The following is a 19,280-nucleotide window of genomic DNA, read 5'->3' on the forward strand; positions in this document are numbered from 1 at the left end:
TGGCAGTATGTGCTGTTTATTCTGTAGTTCCTTTTTTTATTTGACACATTTTTTATCTTTGTAGCATTTCATACTTTGCATCTAATTTATTTTGGAATTCCACCAGCCAATAGATTAGCCCCATTTACTGTCATGATTTATTTAGTTTGGGCTTTTATGCCTTTATTCAATAGCACACAGTAGAGAGACAGGAAATGGGGAGGCAGAGAGAGGGGAATGACATGCAGTAAAGTGCTGTCCGATGCGGGACTCGAACCAGGGCGGACTGCAGTGAGGACTGTAGCATGGGGCGCCTGCTTAGACCACTACGCCACACGACACCCCAGTGTCCTGATTTATTTGCTGTATTCTTTAACTTGGCCTTTTAATCATGGCTTATTCTTTAGCTTGTGTCATATACTTGGAAATTGGAAATCAGACTTCCACAGGTGATTGTTATTTACTAAAATTACTTCTACTAAAACTTTACCTCAGAATTGTTCAGACTTCATTGCAGGTCCAGAAATCTTCAGAAAATCTTCTTTCATTTTCATCCTCCAAAACAACATTAGAGCAGTGCCATCCAGGTGCTTTCATGGGACATGAAAACAACAGGTGCTTTTGACATTGCCTGTGTCGGGCTCAGACCAGCATACATGAGGTTACCAACAGAGCTTTAGCAGCTCCTCTATGTATCAGTGAATCCGAAATACACAGCACTTTTTTTTTTTTAAAGTATATTTTTTTGGGCTTTTATGCCTTTAATGGACAGCACAGTGGAGAGTGACAGGAAACAGGGAGGCAGAGAGAGGGGGAATGACATGCAGCGAAAGGCCGTCCGATGCGGGATTCGAACCGGGGCCAACTGCAGCGAGGACTGTAGCCTCTACACATGGGGCGCCTGCTTAAACCACTACGCTACACGACGCCCCATACACAGCACTTTTGTCTTTTTTTTTGTCTTTCTTTTGTTCAGCACTCAGGTCTATGTACAAATGAAGAGTTTGGTGCTTTGTGAGAGATATTAGGCAATGCATGCCCTTAGTGAACAAAGATGAAAAGATTTACAACTTGGAAATTAAATGTATGTAATAACACTTGAGCCTGGAAGGTAGGAAAACAGACTTTCTCTGTAACTGGAAGGCTGGGTGAGTTTCATAGCATGCCGGCTCATTAAACCATTTCTAGATTAAAACTAAACAGAAATCAATCAAGATGGGTCGGGCAGCCAGTTCCACTGAAAATGGTTGTGAAATGCTTGATTTAAAAAAAAAAAAAAAAGTCAGATCTTGCTGTTCTCCAGGTGGGAGTCGATGTGTTTAATGAGGGCGTCATCAGGATAACCAGTTGGGAAAGTCAGCTGACACAAAGGACAGCTGCGAGCAACACTCTCCTCTGACTCCATCCATAACTGCAGACAGAGGAAAACACAGGTGTGAAATCACAGATCCTCACATTCCCACAATCTAATCAAAAGCCCTTCTCAGACATGGAATACCTTACATAGATGACTTTTACATTAGTGTTACTTGCAGCTTTATTCAGACATTGCAGGAGAGAGCTAAGTGTTTTTGAGTTTTTGCTGACGCAGTCTGAAGCCATCTGGGGTTTTGAACCTCTGACCTTGGTGTCCCCAGAGAAGGTGACTTACTGGTTGCACCACTGGATAACCATGTGGTGCAAACACCTTCACACAAGTTGAGACGTGCAAGACTGGGATTTTTTGTCTGTTTCACTCAAAAACCCTCAAAATGATCAAAATGTTGGTGTGAATGTTTTGGTGTCTTTGAATCCAACACTTAGCAATAAAGAAAATGTTGTGCATACAGTAAAAGTTATAGCAAGATTATATATTATAGCAAGTTTTCCGATCCAAACACCGTTTGAAACACTTGATATCTTCCAATTTTGGTAGCATTTGAATGAAAACTTGTGGAGATACAAATGTTAATTGATTTTACATATTTTTAAAAAGTGACGGATTTTTGAATTGACCATAGGTCATAGGAGAAGCAAAGTTTCATCATGATTCAGTGGATGTGCAGAAAAAATCTCAGCTCCGTTGGACATATGGGTGATTTATATGATTTTTAGAAGTTTGGAGAGTGGAATGATTACAAATTTATATTTTTTATAATGAGTCACGCATACTTTTGTCAATCATGAACAAACTTTATTCATAGACTACATAATGACCATAGAACATAAGAACTGTATTTTATACAAATTCATGCAGCTCATTCTGAGATATAAACTTTTTGCATTTGTAGCATGCCCTAGAGGCAGAATATCCCAAGACACTATAACAATGGTAGGTATTAGGATTTAGGCATTTAGCACAATGCCTAAATCCTAAATACCTAATACCTAAAACCCTGAAAGGAATAGCTAAATCCCATCAGTTCATATATCAATTAAATAGACAAGATACACAATTAGTGTTGATGCTTTTTGGACTTTCTTACACATTTCTGCGTACAGTGGAATGGCATTTGGTGGTCTGGTGTGTATTGTTATTTTTGTTGTGTTTACTTATTCATCCTTTTTGGCTGCTGCAGGAGCTTGTTTCCCCACAAGAACAGGAGGGAATCTTTTTATGTAATCCTCATTGTTTTTTCTACTCACGTTAATGGAGGGCCATGACTGAGCATGCTCTGTGTTCATGTAGGGAGGCAGATGGCAGGAGAGGGTGGCAGGGCCCTCGGGTGCCGAGAAGGAGGGATGGTGGGGCTGTTTCCTTGGAGATTGGAACAAGGGGTGGAGGGGCTGTTCTCTAGGCGATGAGCCAATCCCAATTGCGCCCAGAGTCCGAGGTGGGCTGGCAACCGGCGATAGATATGTACATACATCCTGTAAATGTACACAAAACACACATTTTCAAAATAAATAACCCAGGTATAAAGCTACGAGAAGTGTTACAAACAATATGTCATCACCTCTTCATCATCCGAGGACTGCGGTGGTGTCACCAGTGGGGTGGGCTCAGGTGGAATGTCAAGGTGACAGAAGTGATGCACCTGGATGAGACGAGATACAGGAAAGAGCAGCATGATTACTTCTAGAAATTTTCAAGTTTATAGGATTATAGAATTATGTTTGCCCAATACTTTCTCCTACAGCCCCACAAAGAAAAGAAAATCTACTTTTTAGCAAGTTTGACATATAGGCGGTGACATGCTATTGGCTTATCAGGGATATATAACAGATATAACAGATATGCTATTCCTACCCTACCCTATGAAATTTGTAGATTGCATGTCAATGAAACTTAAATCTACATACTGCATACACACTTAGCTCACAAGTGTCTACAAAGGAGGGGTTTCAGCTTAGTTTTTCAGTCATCTGTCTCGTGTGTTGGACAGAACAGACATACTTGTATTTCAATCAATCCAGCTGTATACACAGGATAATTAATGGATAACATTTTGCTTGCACTATACGTATGTTAAAACGACTAAGTATATTTGTACAAACAAGTATATATTTATCTGTATTATGACTGTAACTCTAGCTATTGTGTAATATCATTACTTCTGCCTAAACACAATCTATGTAGACACACATGGAGCACCAGAGCTGCTGCTTCTGTTCTGCAAACATGCAGAGCACACCACAAGCCTCCTGTGTAGACATGGTGTGAGTCTACATGGCTGTAGACTCACACCATGTCTGCAAGCAGCACTGTAAGGCACAGTGTGCACTGTGCTTTGAGATAAATGCTAACCTCAGCATGCTAACATGTCCACAATGACGATACTAACTGCTGGATAGGTATAATGGTTATCATTTTCACCATCTTAGTTAAGCGTGTTAGAATGCTAACAAATGTTAGCATTCTAACACGCTTAACTAATTCTAACATGCTTAACTAATTAACACACTTAACTAATTAATATATTAACATATGGCTTAAGTCCTGCTTCAGACTGCATCAGCAAAAACTCAATAGCATTAATACATATGGTATTTTAATGCTTTCAAGCTACTTGGACCCTGATAATTGCCTCTAGCAGCTAAACTTATTAACTACGATTTTTATGCTGACATAAGAAAAGAAAAAACATTTTCTTCCTTCATAGCATTTAACTTTTCAAACTCACTGATTTTCTTTAATAGATACTACTGCATTCCATGTACCAATTACTAACTATCACACAGGCATTTAGCTAATTAGCTACAAACACAAAGTACAGCTTGATGGGTTGATGGGAATGTCTTTACTGCTGGTATATGTCATAAACCAAAATATTGGATAAATTAAATTTTTGTTCTGATGATGCCCTTGCAGGAAGTGTTAAAGGTCAGCCTGAATATAGGGTACCAAATAGGGTTGCCACCTGTCCTATACAATACGGGATCATCCTGTATTTGAAAATAAAATACTGCGTCCTGTATTGAATCAATACGGGATGCAATTTGTCCTCAAAGTGCTGTGAATAATGTAATGTCAAGTAAAACCAAACCAGCTGTAGCCTACAAGTGGATTGGAGAAGTTTCTCAATTAGCAATAGACTGACAAGCTGTGTGTGCTGTGAAAAAATGCAGAAGACAGTAGTTCGGCGTTCTGATGGTTTATCTGTTAGAGCGCATGTCATTAAAGCTTAATCCAAACCGCAGTGGATAAAGCTTTAATTGACACGTGGTTGTGGAGGGCCTACAGTTAGGCAGCTGGGTTGTGGTGTAGGCAACCCTAGTACCAAATCTCATGGCAATTAATTCAATTGTTGTCTACATTTATCACTCTCAACCACCATGTCAACCTCATGATTCATCAGCAGTCAGGGAGGGTCCTGGTCCCCTGGAAAACATCATGTCTTGTTCCGGTACCTCAAGAAGGGTGACCGGCTGAGATAAATGACTACAGACTGGTGGCCCTCACATCACACATCATGAAGACCCTGGAGCGGCTGCTTCTCCACCTTCTGAGGTCACAGGTTGAACATGCATTAGACTCCCTACAGTTCGCCTACAAAGAGCATATTGGAGTGGATGATACCATCCTTTACATGCTCCACTGGCCCATTCTTACTTGGATGAGCCAGGTAGTTACATGAAGATTATGTTCTTTGATTTATCAAGTGAATTTATTATTCAACCACCCATCTTAAAAACAAGCTGGAAGGGATGGGGGTGGATACCTGCTTCATGTCCTGGATTGTGGATTACCTGACAAGACCACAGCACGTCAGGCCGGGTAACTGTGTCTCAGGGACAGTGATGACAATGATGAGCACTGGGTCTCCCTATTTTTTCTCAGGCACTATATAATCCTTCATCTTTTGGGGATGTGTTTTCTTAGTAGTTTAATACCAGTGTGAAGTAATTGGTATGTATCACGTAATTTACTATCATAACTTACCAGTTAATTGAAGTAATTTTCCACAATTATATAGAAGTAGTAAAAATGGTGGTAACAATGCAGGCATATAGGTTGTTAACAGTGAGGAGGTCACTGACTTAATGAAACAAAAAAAGCTCTGTGTGTCACCTCAGCAGCCATAGGAAAGCCCAGGTCCAGAGTACAGATATGAGGGTTGCTGCTCAGACTGCTGCCAGTACCCCTCTCTCCTCCCCCTCTCTCCGCTCCAGCTCCATGAGCTGAGGCCGGTCTGACCAGGCCCAACAAGGAGGTACGGAGCTGAGGTTTGCTTTGGCCGTAAATCTGCGTCTCGCCCAGAATTGGCCTTGGCTTGGGGAGGGTGGCTACTGGGTCCCTCATCAGGCGTGTTGGGGGCCTCTGGATGGCTGATGGGTCAGACACCTGGGAAAAGAAGGAGGAGTCAAAGGTCATTGAACAGGTCAAATGAATCCTCTATGCAGAAAAAAATTACACAAATAGGTCCAATCCAATTGGCCCATGAAGTTTCACCAAATGAAGTTGTAGCTTCACCTCAGAGTAACTACGGCGACCCTGGAACTTTGCTCGTAGACGGCTGCTGGTTGGTTGATGACAGTTGGAGCCGTCGCATAGGGACAGAGAAGGAGAGGGGGTGGGGAGAAACTTATCAGGAGAGAATGAGGGGCATTTGGGGGAGGTGGTGGAGAGACGATGAGGAGCTGTGGTAGGACGAGAAACTGGAGGGGTAGAGAGAAAGAGAGAGGATGGTAAGTGGATTTAAGATGAATCTCAGTACTACACCACTGCCACCGCTCAGAAGGAAAGCTAGGAGGGACAGTGTTAAAGAAGCTCAATGGAAGAGCCCTTGTAACCTGGATACTTTGTTAGAGGCTGCCTGGGATTGACAAAAAAACATGCCAATTAGTGATTGCCCAATGGTTTTTTCTTTCTATGTCCCCATCATTTTAGCTTTTCTTGTACTCCAGGTCAGAACATAGTTAGTGCATAATTAAGTACTAATAACTGACTATCGATGAGAAAAATGGAACTAAATCTGCACTTACAAATCAAATAGTGAGTCAGTCTGCTTTCTATATTTTTATAGCAGTGAAAGGTACAGTTATACTACAAAACAGACAATAAGATTTAATATACGCCTTTATTGATCCCTAGTGGAAATTCAGATGTAACAGCAGTATACATGATATGGTAAAAATATGGCACATTGTAAGGAATAGAAGTGTAATATAGTATAACATGAGCTGTAGTAGGAGTACAACAATATACAGTATAGCACAGCAGTATTATATTAATACCCATATAGACACAATAAGGTGTAGTAATTTAACAATAATTATAGAATAATAATATTAAATAGTATTCAGTTTATATTATCTATTTATATTTACTACATTCATATTATATAGTAGTCCAGTTCTGGACTAGGAAAAAATTATTAAAAATAAAAAACACTTTTATCCTACTCCTTCTCAAGCCATTAAAATTTCTTGAGAAATATAAACTTTATAGTGCTTTTTATCCCCAAAAAAAGCAGCTCTTTTGACTACATTGACTTGCGATCAAGCGGCCAATGTGGCCAATGTTGAAAGTGACCAATCAAAGCAGCGGAGACATCGGCCATTGTCCAGTCCTCCAAGGTCTCAAAAGCCAATATGAGCAAGCAGTAGGTCCCCAGGTCCACTCCTAGCTGGCCAGACCCTGTAGTACTCTCTCTCAAATAAAGACATACAAACCGCACAAAAATAACTTTAAAAAACAGAAATGTGAGTGCTCACACAGAGTACTCTCGTGGCTCTGTGTGCTGGCACATGCATGTTTTATGTATATGTCTTTTGAGACTAATTAAATGCCATAACCATCTCTCTCATTCACTTTCAGACATTGTCTTCTTCCACCATCCTTGATTTAAGTGTTGTTGCTGCTCTCTGTTGTAGCGTAACATGTTGTTCCAGCATCACTGAGATGCTGTTACAGTCAAGTGTTTGATGTGTGCACACCAACTACTGTATATCCAGGGGTTTTGTAGGTGCAGTAAACTGACTTGGTTGCAATAGTTGAGTGTTGTGGTAAAACTAATCACAGCAATAAATATTATATTATTCAGAACTCCTTCCAGTTGTTTATTAATTGCCACATTTGTTAATTATTAACCTGTAACACCAACAGTAAAACATATTTGACATTTCTTGTTCAGTTTTCATTTATTTGGTGCACTAATCTACTCCCCCATCGGCACCTTAAATGTAACAATATGAGTTTGTCTGTTGTGTGTTGTCAACCTCATGAAAGTCTATGGTGATACACTAAGTTTAATAAGTGGATATGTGCTGTAAAATCACCCCCACCCTCCACTCAACTCAACACACAGACTTGTTCCACTACCCCTGTGAAGATAGTGGATTGACAAGTTAGGCTAAGGTTAGGGTAAGGGGCAGGGGCCCCTTACCCTAACCTTAACCATCAGAAATAAATGCCTAACTAGGGTTAGGCATATATTTCCATTACCTTAACCTAATTGTAACCTGAACCTTACACGCAAACAGACCTAACCTACCTAACCTACCAGGCTCCTGTGAGATGTGTCGTAGAAGGTCACTCTGTTTTGCAGCCAGACTGCGAACCTGACCCAACTCCTCTGTTAGCTCAGTGTAGGCTAAGGCTAGGTTCACCCTGGAACACACAAAGAGAGTGACTACATAAATAAATGCATGTAAATGACACACTGACAAGTACTATAGAATGCAGTCAAAATATTCTCCTCTTTGAAATAAGACTCACTGTTCATCCCCAGCTTTCTTTATCCATTCCATGTCACAGTGCTCACAGTGTGGGGCCAACTCCTGTGACTGCAGAGAGAGACAGAGCTGTGATCAGGGCAGCAGCAGCTACCAGTTTATCTATTTATTTGTTTTTCTATATATGGTCCTGATGCTACAACTGTTTTTATTGATAGATTTTATCTGTTAGGGCCAAAACTGGTCATTTAGCATGTTTTGGCCCATTGACTGCCAACCAGCAGATCCACCGCCATGACCACTGTGCAACAATCACCGATGACCATGAGATTCAAAGCAGCGGAAAAATATATTTAAAAAGTAGCAAATGAAATCAAACCACCAGTAGAACCACCAGTCTTGGTGTTAATCAACTGTTGTTTATCAGAGCTACAACATTTACCCAAAGTACTACTTCCAGGATCAATAATGAACTTTCATACTGTACATTTGCAGATTGGCAGCTGCTAGTATCAATTCAAATATTGAACTTGGAAAAAGTGAAATTTTACTTTAACAGCTTTGAGCAGCAACTATATGAACAACTTCTCTGTGCTGCATTCACAGTAGCTCTGACATTTGAGGATAGTAAGCTGTCGCAAAGCATTGTCGAATCTCATGAAAAAGGTCTCAAAACTATTCGCAAACAAATGTCAAGGTACGTAACTCGTAAAATACAATGCACTAATAAATGAGAGCGATTTGAATCTGTATCTGCATCTGTGCCTCTAATTTACAACTCGTATATCATCATTTGCACATCACCTTAGGATTTTTCAATTGAAATATATTTGTGCATCTCAACTTTGGTGTGGATCCTTTTGAGACTGTTCTACCTCTGTTCTACCCGTTTTGTGTCACACAAAATCCATAACTGCAGGAGAACCAAGTGCTTTCCAGTAGTGACAGTGATGCAACATTGATAGATACCAACCGCAGTTAAACTAAACAGAAGAAGAAGAATCACACAATCACACGCCTCTCCATGTTGGACCGTGTAACTCTAGCCTTAAACAAACACAAAAAACAAAGTTTTGCTGACAAGCACTATAACGAATACATTTTTCAACCCATTTCAATGAGTCCTTTTTATATTCAAGGGGTTAATGATCTACATGGGGTACAAAAAAGTTTTGTCTCCAGTTCAGAACCTCGATAGTTTTAGTTCTTTCCATAAAGTTTGGTGTGTATCAATATCAGGTTTACATTAACTAAATTATGGGGTGGAATTGTAAATATTTAATTGAAAAACTCAAAGGCTGTACATGAAATGTGCAGAAAGTTTTTACATTGTGGAAATTTCTTTTTTTATTTCTACTGAATGTCCCCATCATTTTAGCTTTTCATTTGCTCCAGGTCAGAAAAAGCCTCCAATTTTTTTTAGTCATCTTGTTGTTATTTTCCAGCATTCAGGCCTACCTGTCTTTGTGCATCCTGTAGCTGGGCTACCTTCTGCTGCAACCTCTGAAGCTCAGCCCTTAGCTCCTTCTCCCTTTGACAGGCTCCCTCGACATGGTGCCGTGCCCCCTCCAGCTCAGCCTCCAGACGCTGCAGCTTCAGGTCTGACAGGGCATCCAGACTGTGGGAGCACTGTAGTGTCGGCCCACAACCCTCTGACAAAACCAAACAGCTTCAGTCTGTTTCACAGTCACTGCTCTACAGTGAGATGAAAGGCGGCTAGAGAAACATCCCCGGATATGGGGATGAGGTCAATGGCACCACATATCCCCAACCCACAATGTTGTCCTTTTTTCAGAGTTTACAACTCAGTTTGAAACATTAAAATGTAATCCAGAGAAAGCATTTTCAACCAAGTGTCCCAAGCTTTTGGCTAGTGATATTAGCTACTGATAAATGGCTAGTAAGCAGCTACCAATACATTATGAGTGGCTTTCAGCTCCTCCTACTTTTATTTCTTGTATTATTCCTCCTCCTACTACTGCCGACACTACTATGGGTCTACTTCTGATACAAACGGAACCCACCTCTGGGTACATCCAGACTAGCTTCGAGTTGTGACTGATGTGTGTCTTTGCTGTGGAGTTCAGCACTGAGTTTCTGAAGGGACGTTTCTCTCTGTCTGAGGGCAGACTCCAAACTGCAGATCCTCTCCACATGCTGCTCTGCTAGAGTCGTCTGACACACACACACACACACACACACACACACACACACACACACACACCCACACACACACCCACACACACGCACACGCACACACATATGTAGAACTAAAACCAAACTGCAGTGGCATAAAATGTCATTGCAATGAAACACTGTTGTGTGTGTGTGTGTGTGTGTGTGTGTGTGTGTGTTCACCATCTTGTCAAGGTCTCTCTGGACATTGCTTTTCTCCATGTGAATCTTCTCATAAGCCTGGATGACTTCCTCCAACCTCTCCTCTCTTTCCTTAGTCTTCTGAAGCTGAAATAGAGAAACAAGAGGAATCTTTCATGGCTTCACTTTGATGGATAATACAACATTATTTCAGCCAGAAATGATAACACACTAATGAACACAGTAACATTAATTTTAAGCAAGACAGGACAAGTCAGACAGGACAAGAAGCATGAGCAGTCAAACAATTAGACCGACTTTAAACTAAACCCAAGTTTAATCAACCTTGATTTTACAGAAAAAAAAGGTAAACACAAAAATTACAACTTTCTGTTGTAAAATCCATTTTTGTTTAAAGACCCACTTCCTGCTTCAGCTTTGATCTTATAGAAATTGTGTGTTTGTTTACATGGTACCAGATCTCATCAATTACTGACAGAAATTATGGAAAAACTACGAAAATAAGAAAAAATTGGATTGAATCACTCTGATCCAGATACAAACTTTTCAAGATTACCAAATCCGGATAATGAGTGCTCTGAATGGGACTGCATATCACACTGAAGGCTACTAGGTATGTAAAAAACAGGTAGAATAGCCAGCATGGGGTCAAAGTGTATTCATTTTTCAAATTTTTTTCATTTTCAAGGGGTCATTTCATTTTCTTTTAAACATTCAGACCTTATCTGACCAACAAAAAATAAATAAAAAAGCAAATATACAGTACATTACCCTGATACATTGTGGATATTTTTTCCATGTGTTTCATATTCAAATTTAAAATGCCTAGTAGTTGAAAAATAAAAAAATACAATTTGGTCAAAGTAATTTGTTCCTCTGCAGACAAATTTCAGTTTCTCATTTATTATGTGCCCTATAGGCATCATCATCTTTCTTTGACAAAGAATGCTTCAAGCCTCTTTTTTGAGCTCCTGTGGCAGTAGCTACTGTCTCTACCAGTGAGGATCTACCGTCTTTCACAGTAACATGGCTGAGATGAGAATGAATGTTTCCTCTGCATTAGGGGGAACTGGCTTGCTTTCCTCTTCAATTGTGGGCTCGCCGTCCCCTGCAACACCCTGAATGTAGAGCTTGTGAGTTTTCCCCTCCAATAATGTAAAGAACCAAATCAGTGTATTCACCTCTCCTAAAGGACTTGTTGCCTGTTTGGGTTTTTTTTGCTTCTGCATGGTCGTTGGTTACTTCTGCCTTCGGATTCTTCCATCTAAATTTTACTTGAGCAATGGCCTGACCCTGTGTCATTCACATTCTGGTTAATTTCAACCCAAATGATTTTTTTCATCTTGCTGGTGTTTGGGTCTGAGCTCTACCTCATGAGCTGGACACCAAATATGTTGGATTTCGGTTGTCCATCAATTGATTGGCTATCATAAATTTAAAAATGTTAATATTAAAAATATTAAATAATAACTTTAAAATTAATTAAAGTTCACAGGGCACCAGCCTAAACTAATAGGCAAAATAGCCAATATGGTTTTAGTCTCAATTTATTACCATTAATCTGGAACTCTGATTAACCATTAGCCTACTAACTATAACCAAATTACCATATATACAGTAAGTTAAAGTTGAAGGATTGGAATTCTACCAACTAGAGGTTGGCAATATTCACGCTTGTGCAACATTAAACACACCAGTAGGCATTTATTTACAATGGAGCAGAGTAAAACACAATGTCTAATCTAGTATATACAGGTGTGTGTATGTGTGTGTTCTTGTAGGGACACAAACAAAGGCAAGATGGCTGATTCAAAGTGGTCACTGTGGCCACATGACCTGAACAAAAAAGACTACACAAGATGGCGGTAAACAAAGAAACTACTCAAAATGGCCACTGAGACCACCTGGTGTGTGTGTGTGTGAGAGGGAAGGTGTGAGTTTCTTTGTTAGCCTAGCTCATGTAATCTAAAGTTACTAGGTTAGAGGGAGGAAGTTAGCTTCATGCAGGTTCTAGAACTGAGACGTACTACTATGTGTGTGAACATATGAGTACTGGATTAACTGTATGACTGACCACAACCTAAGCAACCATTACACTACAAGACATCAATCAACAAGTACATTAACCCTCGTATTATGTTGAAAAAAAATTACATTGATTATGTTGCGGGTCATTTTGACCCGTACTGTGTAAATGCACGCAAAACAGCCAAGAAAACAGGTTAAACTAATAACCAATTTATTTTAGATTATATAAACGTTTAGAAAAGTGACATACAATACATTTTTAATTCCAACACTATATTTAAGAACTATTTTGTTTAAGTTTTTCCCTCTTCACAAACACATTTCTTTTTAACTTTAACTTTAAGATGCGCCATTTTCTCAGATTTTTAACGTTCAACATTTTCAATAAGCCTGTGTATATTCTCATTTGTCCAGGTCTAGGAACATTTTCAATGTTCTCCACTTGATGGGCAGAATGTTACTGTGTGCTTTCTGCAGATGTAATTCTTGCATTTCACACAACAGGTACTTGTTTTACTGTCCTCTCGGGAGGGACAGACCTGGCATCTTTTCCATTTCTTTTCACCTGTGTCCACTGGATGTTGGTTGGGTGACCTGAGCTTGACCTTTTCAATGACAGCTGTTGCTGCTGGGGATCGAGCTGGCCTGGCTCGCGTCTGGATCTTGGGAGTGACAAGTGCTTTGCCGAGTTCTTCCAGGAAAAGCCGACGTTGGTACAATTTGCCGGCATTCCATTGCTGGTTGATTTCAGTCCACAGGACATAGGCATTGTAAGCAGACACGTCCACAATGTTGTAAAAAATCACCAAAGGTCAACGGGCAGTCTTGCGCTGGCAGCTGTATGTTGCTGTGACTTTGTCCAGATTGTCAACTCCTCCTTTGGTGGAGTTATAATCCAGGATCATTTGTGGCTTCATGTCTTCTCTTTTGCTCAGAGATGCATCTGTGTGCATTGTACTCATTACAAGAACATTCTTGTTTCTCTTTGGGCAGTATGAAACAACTGCTGCTTTCTCAGTGAAAGCAAATATTGAGGAATGCAGAGGTCTGCCCTGTATCTTCAGAATTTCACTGGGAAGTTCTGGTTTATTTCTCCTGACTGTTCCCAACATGGTCAGCTTTCTCTTCTGAAGTTCATCTCCAAGGCGGTAGGATGTAAAGAAGTTGTCACAGTTGTCCATGGTTCCACTTCTTTGTTGTGGTGTACAGAGTTTGTAGGCCATTGGCATGATTGATTCAATAGAAAACAAGCTGAAGCACATCAGGTAATTGATGTTTAAGGGTCGTGTGTTGGTAATGACCAATCACACAGCCATCTTATTTAGCCTTTCACAGAGGGCTACTGACATGGCAGGTATGATTCATCGCCACTACCATTTTGGCAGGACAGAAAACAGTAAAAGGGTGAATGTTGAGCGTACAAAACCACTAGAGCAATACACCACTGAGGAACTTTATGCTCAATTTCGGTTTGGGAATGCTGATATTAAGTACACTGCAGACCTTGTCAGGCCAAAACTTCAACATAGAACCAGAAGGAGTCACCACAGGAGTCACTCCTCATTGCTCTGCACTTCTATGCATCTGGGTCTTTCTACCAAGTTGTTGGTGACAGAGTGGACAAATCAATTGTGAATGATGTGGTGAAGGCTGTGTCAATCACTTTTGCCAGCCTTGCCAATCAGTTTAGCAAATCACAATACACACCTAATTGCTTTATTGTTGACTCATCAATCAGGATGTAAGTACCATAAAAAGATACATTTTACAACAACAATGGAAGCAGCAGCAAGAGGAAGAAGTGGGGGAGGGTGAGAGTGAGAGGTAGAGCTGGAGGGGGTGGATGAGGACAAAAAAGGGCACAGTTTTCAGATGAAATCCGGGCAACATTAGTTGACCATGTTATCTACCATGGGTTGCCAATGAGAGAGGCTGGACAGAGGGTCCAGCCCAACATGAGCTGATTTACTGTTACCTCTGTGATCCATACATTTAGGCTTGAGCACAGGTATGTAACTAGAATACCATTCACTCTGCATAATTCAGGATTCCAACAATCATACTGTGTCCATCACTTCTTGGTTGAATTGTTCACAGAACTATTGTAGCTGGTGTCCTCCATTGTCATGCCAACCTTGGTCAATACAACACAGACCACATCCTCATATTTTTGGACAGACAGCTCAACATTGTGATACTGGCTGACCGTATGGATGCACAGCAGCACAGATATGTCACAGTATGGGGCAGTTTCAGTGCATGGTGGAGGAAGGTGTATGACCATCACCCTTATGTGGACATTACTCTTTGGAAATGGAAGACGCATGTGATGACATTGATGTGGGTGCTGTCCAGAGATGGATATGTTTCTTCCCTCGCTGATGTTGATAAGTTGGTGTGGCCAAACCCAGTAAGGTGGTGAGATGCAGCCAAAATATTTTCTTTTTTTTGTCTTTTTTTTCTGTATTTTCCCCATAAATTTCATTTTGTGTTTGTTATATTTGATAGAACTTTTTTGGTTCCTACAACCAGTTTTTTTTTTTTTTTTTTTTTTTTTTACAATTGCTTAGGAAAAAATAAAAAGTTTTGTTTCAGCAATATTTGTGTTTCTGCACATATTTCTGTAGGCTTGAACAATTTCTCTCTCTCAGCAGAATTCTCTTCATTCAGAACTATGATGACAAGACCACCAAAGATGAAAGTGCTTTGGATTGAGCACAACAGAATGTAGTTGTTTGAACAATAATGTGGTAAGTGCAGAAGTGCGGTTTTGAATGCAGGATATCTGAGGTGTTTTAACTTTGGGTGTTTGGTTTTGTGAATTGTGTTTTTGAATCACAGCTCAGTCTTTACGTTTCATTTATGTATTTGTGTTGTTGTGTATGTGTATTTTATCAGACGACGACACAGTTATGAAATCGGAACTTGACCAGAATTAGACCAGAGGTGGTCCAGACATGTACCTAGTCTTGTTTTATGTAGTGTATAATGAATTATCAATGGTGTTTTTATTTTCATTGGCTTTGTCATTGGTCTGTTTGATTATGAGCGCAGATATAACTGTGTTGAGGTGATTTTTTTGGTTTTTAGAAGTCAGAGAGTCAGAGGTTTGGTGAATGTAGTTGGACAGCTGGGTTTTGTGTTTACAGTTTTGACAAAAGCATGGAAGTTTTCAAGAAATGTGTTTTAGCAAACTGTAATACAACTTCTCTGGAACTTATGTTAGATCTACTAGTAGCAGTGGCAATGATAATGTTACTCAAAATGTACCTCCTGAGTGAGAGAGTTGATCCTCTGTTGTAGATTGGTGGTCTCTGATTGGATTCCACTGGTGTCCTTGATGATAGGCTCACAGGAACAACACACTATCCTCTCCTCTCCAAATTCACTGATCATGGGAAACTGGAGGAGGAGAGCAGTGGAGAGGAGGGGAGAGGAAAGGAGGGGGGGGGGGGAGGAGAGGAGAAGAGAGAGATAAGAGGTGAGAGAGGAGAAGAGAAATGAAATGAGAGGGGAGGAGAGAGATGAGAAGAGAGATGAGAGGGGAGGAAGAGGAGACCTTTTTTGACCTTTAACCAACCCTTTATAGGTCCAATTTTTCAGTCAAACTAAACAAACACAAGGATGTAAAGTACATTCACATATATTCTACCCCTATACAGACTCACCCGCCCAACCCTCCACAAGCCACTTGAAAAAACAAAAAATAAATAAATAAATAGGCTAAATAAATAAATAGGTAACAATTTTTTTTATTGTTTTCAGAAACTGTGAGTCACGAGAAACACTATACAGGACATCTCCAACACCCCAAATAGAACTAAAGTCTGCCAAGTGTGATACCATTTCATAACAAACTCTATTCTAAGTCAGCATCTACAGAACCTGTCCCCTTCATTTCATTCCTTCTCATTAGCCAAATGCTCATCTTGGTTTGACCCAGTAAAAAATAATCCAGGTAGATCTGCGCTGTGCTACAGAAAACCTGGGACCAAAAATAAAAAGCCTGTCTTCAAAAACCTGCCCTAATCGATCAAGCCCCCGCTGCAGCAAGGAGAGGAGCAGAGCCAGTCTGGGACAGCTGAGCCAAAGATGATTTCAGTTTCCTCAGCCTGACAAAACACACAATAGCTTCCTGTGCTGTGGTCTATATGTGCCACATGATCGTTTGTAGCCACGGCCCCAAGCACTACCCTCCAATGGAGATCCGCAGTGCGTTTCTCTATGGGAGGTTTGTACAGGGACATCCAGCTACCTCTTGGAAATTACCCTGGTGCCAACACACCAAACCCCCTTGACCCCGGAGTGAAGCATTCTGCTTTGTATGAGTGGGTTATGAAGCAAATGCTCCTCCCCAACCTTACCATACAGCAGAGAACAGTCTCTACTCGCCTTTAAAACAGTTCTGCAGGCACACTTGACCAACTGGTAAAAAATAGGAAGTCTGTGATGTGTCCGCACCTTCCAGATCCAGAAGAAAGAGGTGCTTATCGTAGGCCAGGCTCTTCACTCTGCGAAGAAGCACAAATGCTGATTCAGTCCAGAGCTGCTGCTTATGATAGAGGAGATGCTGCACAGTCTGAAGGCAAAAAGCTGCTTTACGGCTGCAGAGGTCTACCAGTCCCTGGCCCCCCTCTGACACAGGTAAGAACAGCACAGCAGATCTAATCCAGTGAAACCCTCCCCAGAAGAAATTAACCAGCCTATGGTGCCCCTGGAGGTTCTAAAACAGTGTGGCAGTTCCAGAGCATAGAAGCCGCAAGGTTGTTAACAACCAAAGTCCCCTCCTTGTAGGACAACTGGGGTGGACCAACTTCAACTGAGACAACCGGGCACTGATTTTTTCAACTAGACCCTCCCAGTTTTTTTTTCTGAAAATCATCATTTCCCAGAAAGACACCTAGGACCTTCATCCCCTCTCTGCTCCACTGCAGTCCAGCTGGTAAAGTTGGCTGCTCTTTATCTCTCCACTCTCCCAGGTGGAGCTCATTACACTTTGACCTGCTCACCTTTGCAGAAGAAGCTGGCTCATATAATTTTAATTTTTGTTGAAGGACCTGGATGTAATTTTGACCTGTAATGAAAACCATAACATCATCAGCATAAGCTCAAAAAGTAACTGTATGTTTTATGTTTTCTGCCAAGGTTAAACCTGTGAGACCTGGCCTGAGCTAATTTAGGAGAGGCTCAATAGCCAGAGCATACACACATCTCTGTCTGATACCTTTCTGAACAGGGACTAGTCGGTGAAGTTGTCCCCCCACCTTTAACAGAAAAAGTGGCTCCAATACAATAATATAATAACTTCACCCATGAAATAAATTTTCCTCCTAAACCAAAAGCCTCAGTTGTCTTAAACAAATAACAACAGTCCAATATATCAAAAGCTTTTTCCTGATCAAGGGAAAAAGTCCCACATCCAAGTCCTGGAGTTTAGATGAATCAATAATGTCCCTGATTAAGAACAGATTGTCCATTATTGTCTGTTCAGGAACACAGTATGTCTGGCTGATGTTTAGAACCATGTCCATACATTCATTCAGTCTATGTGAGAGACATTTTGCAACAATTTTATAGTCTGTACACAGCAGCGATATCGGTCTCCAGCTCTTCAGGAGGCCAAGATCTCTTAGGTGTCAGGATCTTAGTGTTTTTCTGTCTGGAGCTGGGCAGAGCTGACCTGCACACCTGCCAGCCGTCAGTGATCAAGCCACCTGCCAGCAATAATTCTGGGTCACCCCTGGTTGGTAAAACACAACCCCCTCATTGATTGGGCCAAGGGGAGAATTTCTGAGTGGAGTTCTTTCTGTCTTGCAACCTGTCTGCAATCTGCTTTGTCCCCAGCTAGTGGCAGCCCTCTCTCTCTAGATCCTCCTCCTGATACGCCTGACCTCTCCAAAGTCCCAGAGGTTTACCATGAACTGAGAGAGGTATTCTGTAAGGACAAAGCGCTCTCTCTCCCACCTCACAGACCCTACGACTGTTCCATCGACTTGCTCCCTGGTGCTCCGTTGCCCTCCAGCCGTCTCTACAACGTGTCTAAGCCTGAACATGACGCAATGGAAACATACATCAGAGACTCCCTGGCAGCTGGGATAATTCGGCCTTCTTCTTCTCCGGTGGCTGCTGGGTTTTTCTTTGTGTCCAAGAAAGATGCTAGTCTGAGACCCTGTATTGATTATCGTGGAATAAATAATATAACTATAAAGAATAAATACCCCCTACCTCTGAATGACGCAGCTTTCACCCCCCTGCAAGGAGCCACTGTTTTCTCTAAGCTGGACCTCCGTAACGCCTATCATTTGGTGAGAATTAAGGAGGGGGACGAGTGGAAGACGGCTTTTAACACCCCTTTAGGGCACTTCGAGTATTTAGTAATGCCTTTTGGCCTTACCAACGCCCCAGCTGTATTTCAGGCCCTCATTAATGATGTTCTGAGAGACTTTCTGAATCAATTTGTGTATGTCTATTTGGATGACATTCTCATTTTTTCTCAGTCCCTAGACGAACACCAGGATCACGTCCGTCTTGTTTTGCAAAGGCTGTTGGAGAACAAGTTATTCATCAAGGCGGAGAAGTGTGACTTTCATGCCAAGAAGGTCAGTTTTTTTAGGCCTTATTATTGAGGAGGGACAATGTAGGACTGATCCGAAGAAGGTGAGAGCGGTGGCATGGTGGCCAGTTCCAGAGAACAGGAAGCGGCTTCAGAGGTTTTTGGGGTTTGCAAATTTCTATAGACGATTCATCCGGGATTACAGCCGTGTGGTTGCTCCTCTAACTTGCCTTACCTCCCCTTCTGTACAGTTCTGTTGGACCCCCAAAGCGGACTTGGCCTTCTC

At 41.2% G+C, this 19,280-nt stretch overlaps 1 protein-coding gene across 3 annotated transcripts in view; it reads right to left on the reverse strand.

Moving 5' to 3' along the window:
* Nucleotides 1–917: 917 nt before the first annotated feature.
* The window catches only part of LOC130185213 (TANK-binding kinase 1-binding protein 1-like), a 51,147-nt gene continuing 32,784 nt past the window's right edge, over nt 918–19,280 (reverse strand). The window contains exons 2-13 of one of the 3 annotated variants that reach the window (XM_056401557.1): nt 16,903–16,952; nt 15,712–15,843; nt 10,435–10,539; nt 10,101–10,251; nt 9,535–9,728; nt 8,120–8,187; nt 7,896–8,011; nt 5,873–6,057; nt 5,471–5,743; nt 2,916–2,996; nt 2,605–2,829; nt 918–1,390 (exon numbers count right to left, since the gene is read on the reverse strand). In XM_056401557.1, coding sequence (XP_056257532.1) covers nt 1,262–1,390; nt 2,605–2,829; nt 2,916–2,996; nt 5,471–5,743; nt 5,873–6,057; nt 7,896–8,011; nt 8,120–8,187; nt 9,535–9,728; nt 10,101–10,251; nt 10,435–10,539; nt 15,712–15,837 — 1,653 coding nt within the window. In that variant the 5' untranslated portion in view covers nt 15,838–15,843; nt 16,903–16,952 and the 3' untranslated portion in view covers nt 918–1,261. The remainder of the gene's footprint in view (nt 1,391–2,604; nt 2,830–2,915; nt 2,997–5,470; nt 5,744–5,872; nt 6,058–7,895; nt 8,012–8,119; nt 8,188–9,534; nt 9,729–10,100; nt 10,252–10,434; nt 10,540–15,711; nt 15,844–16,902; nt 16,953–19,280) is intronic. The other 2 variants (XM_056401556.1, XM_056401554.1) reach the window with 2 other exon arrangements.

Source organism: Seriola aureovittata, chromosome 17 (genome assembly GCF_021018895.1).
Source record: "Seriola aureovittata isolate HTS-2021-v1 ecotype China chromosome 17, ASM2101889v1, whole genome shotgun sequence".
Taxonomy (NCBI): Eukaryota; Metazoa; Chordata; class Actinopteri; order Carangiformes; family Carangidae; genus Seriola; species Seriola aureovittata.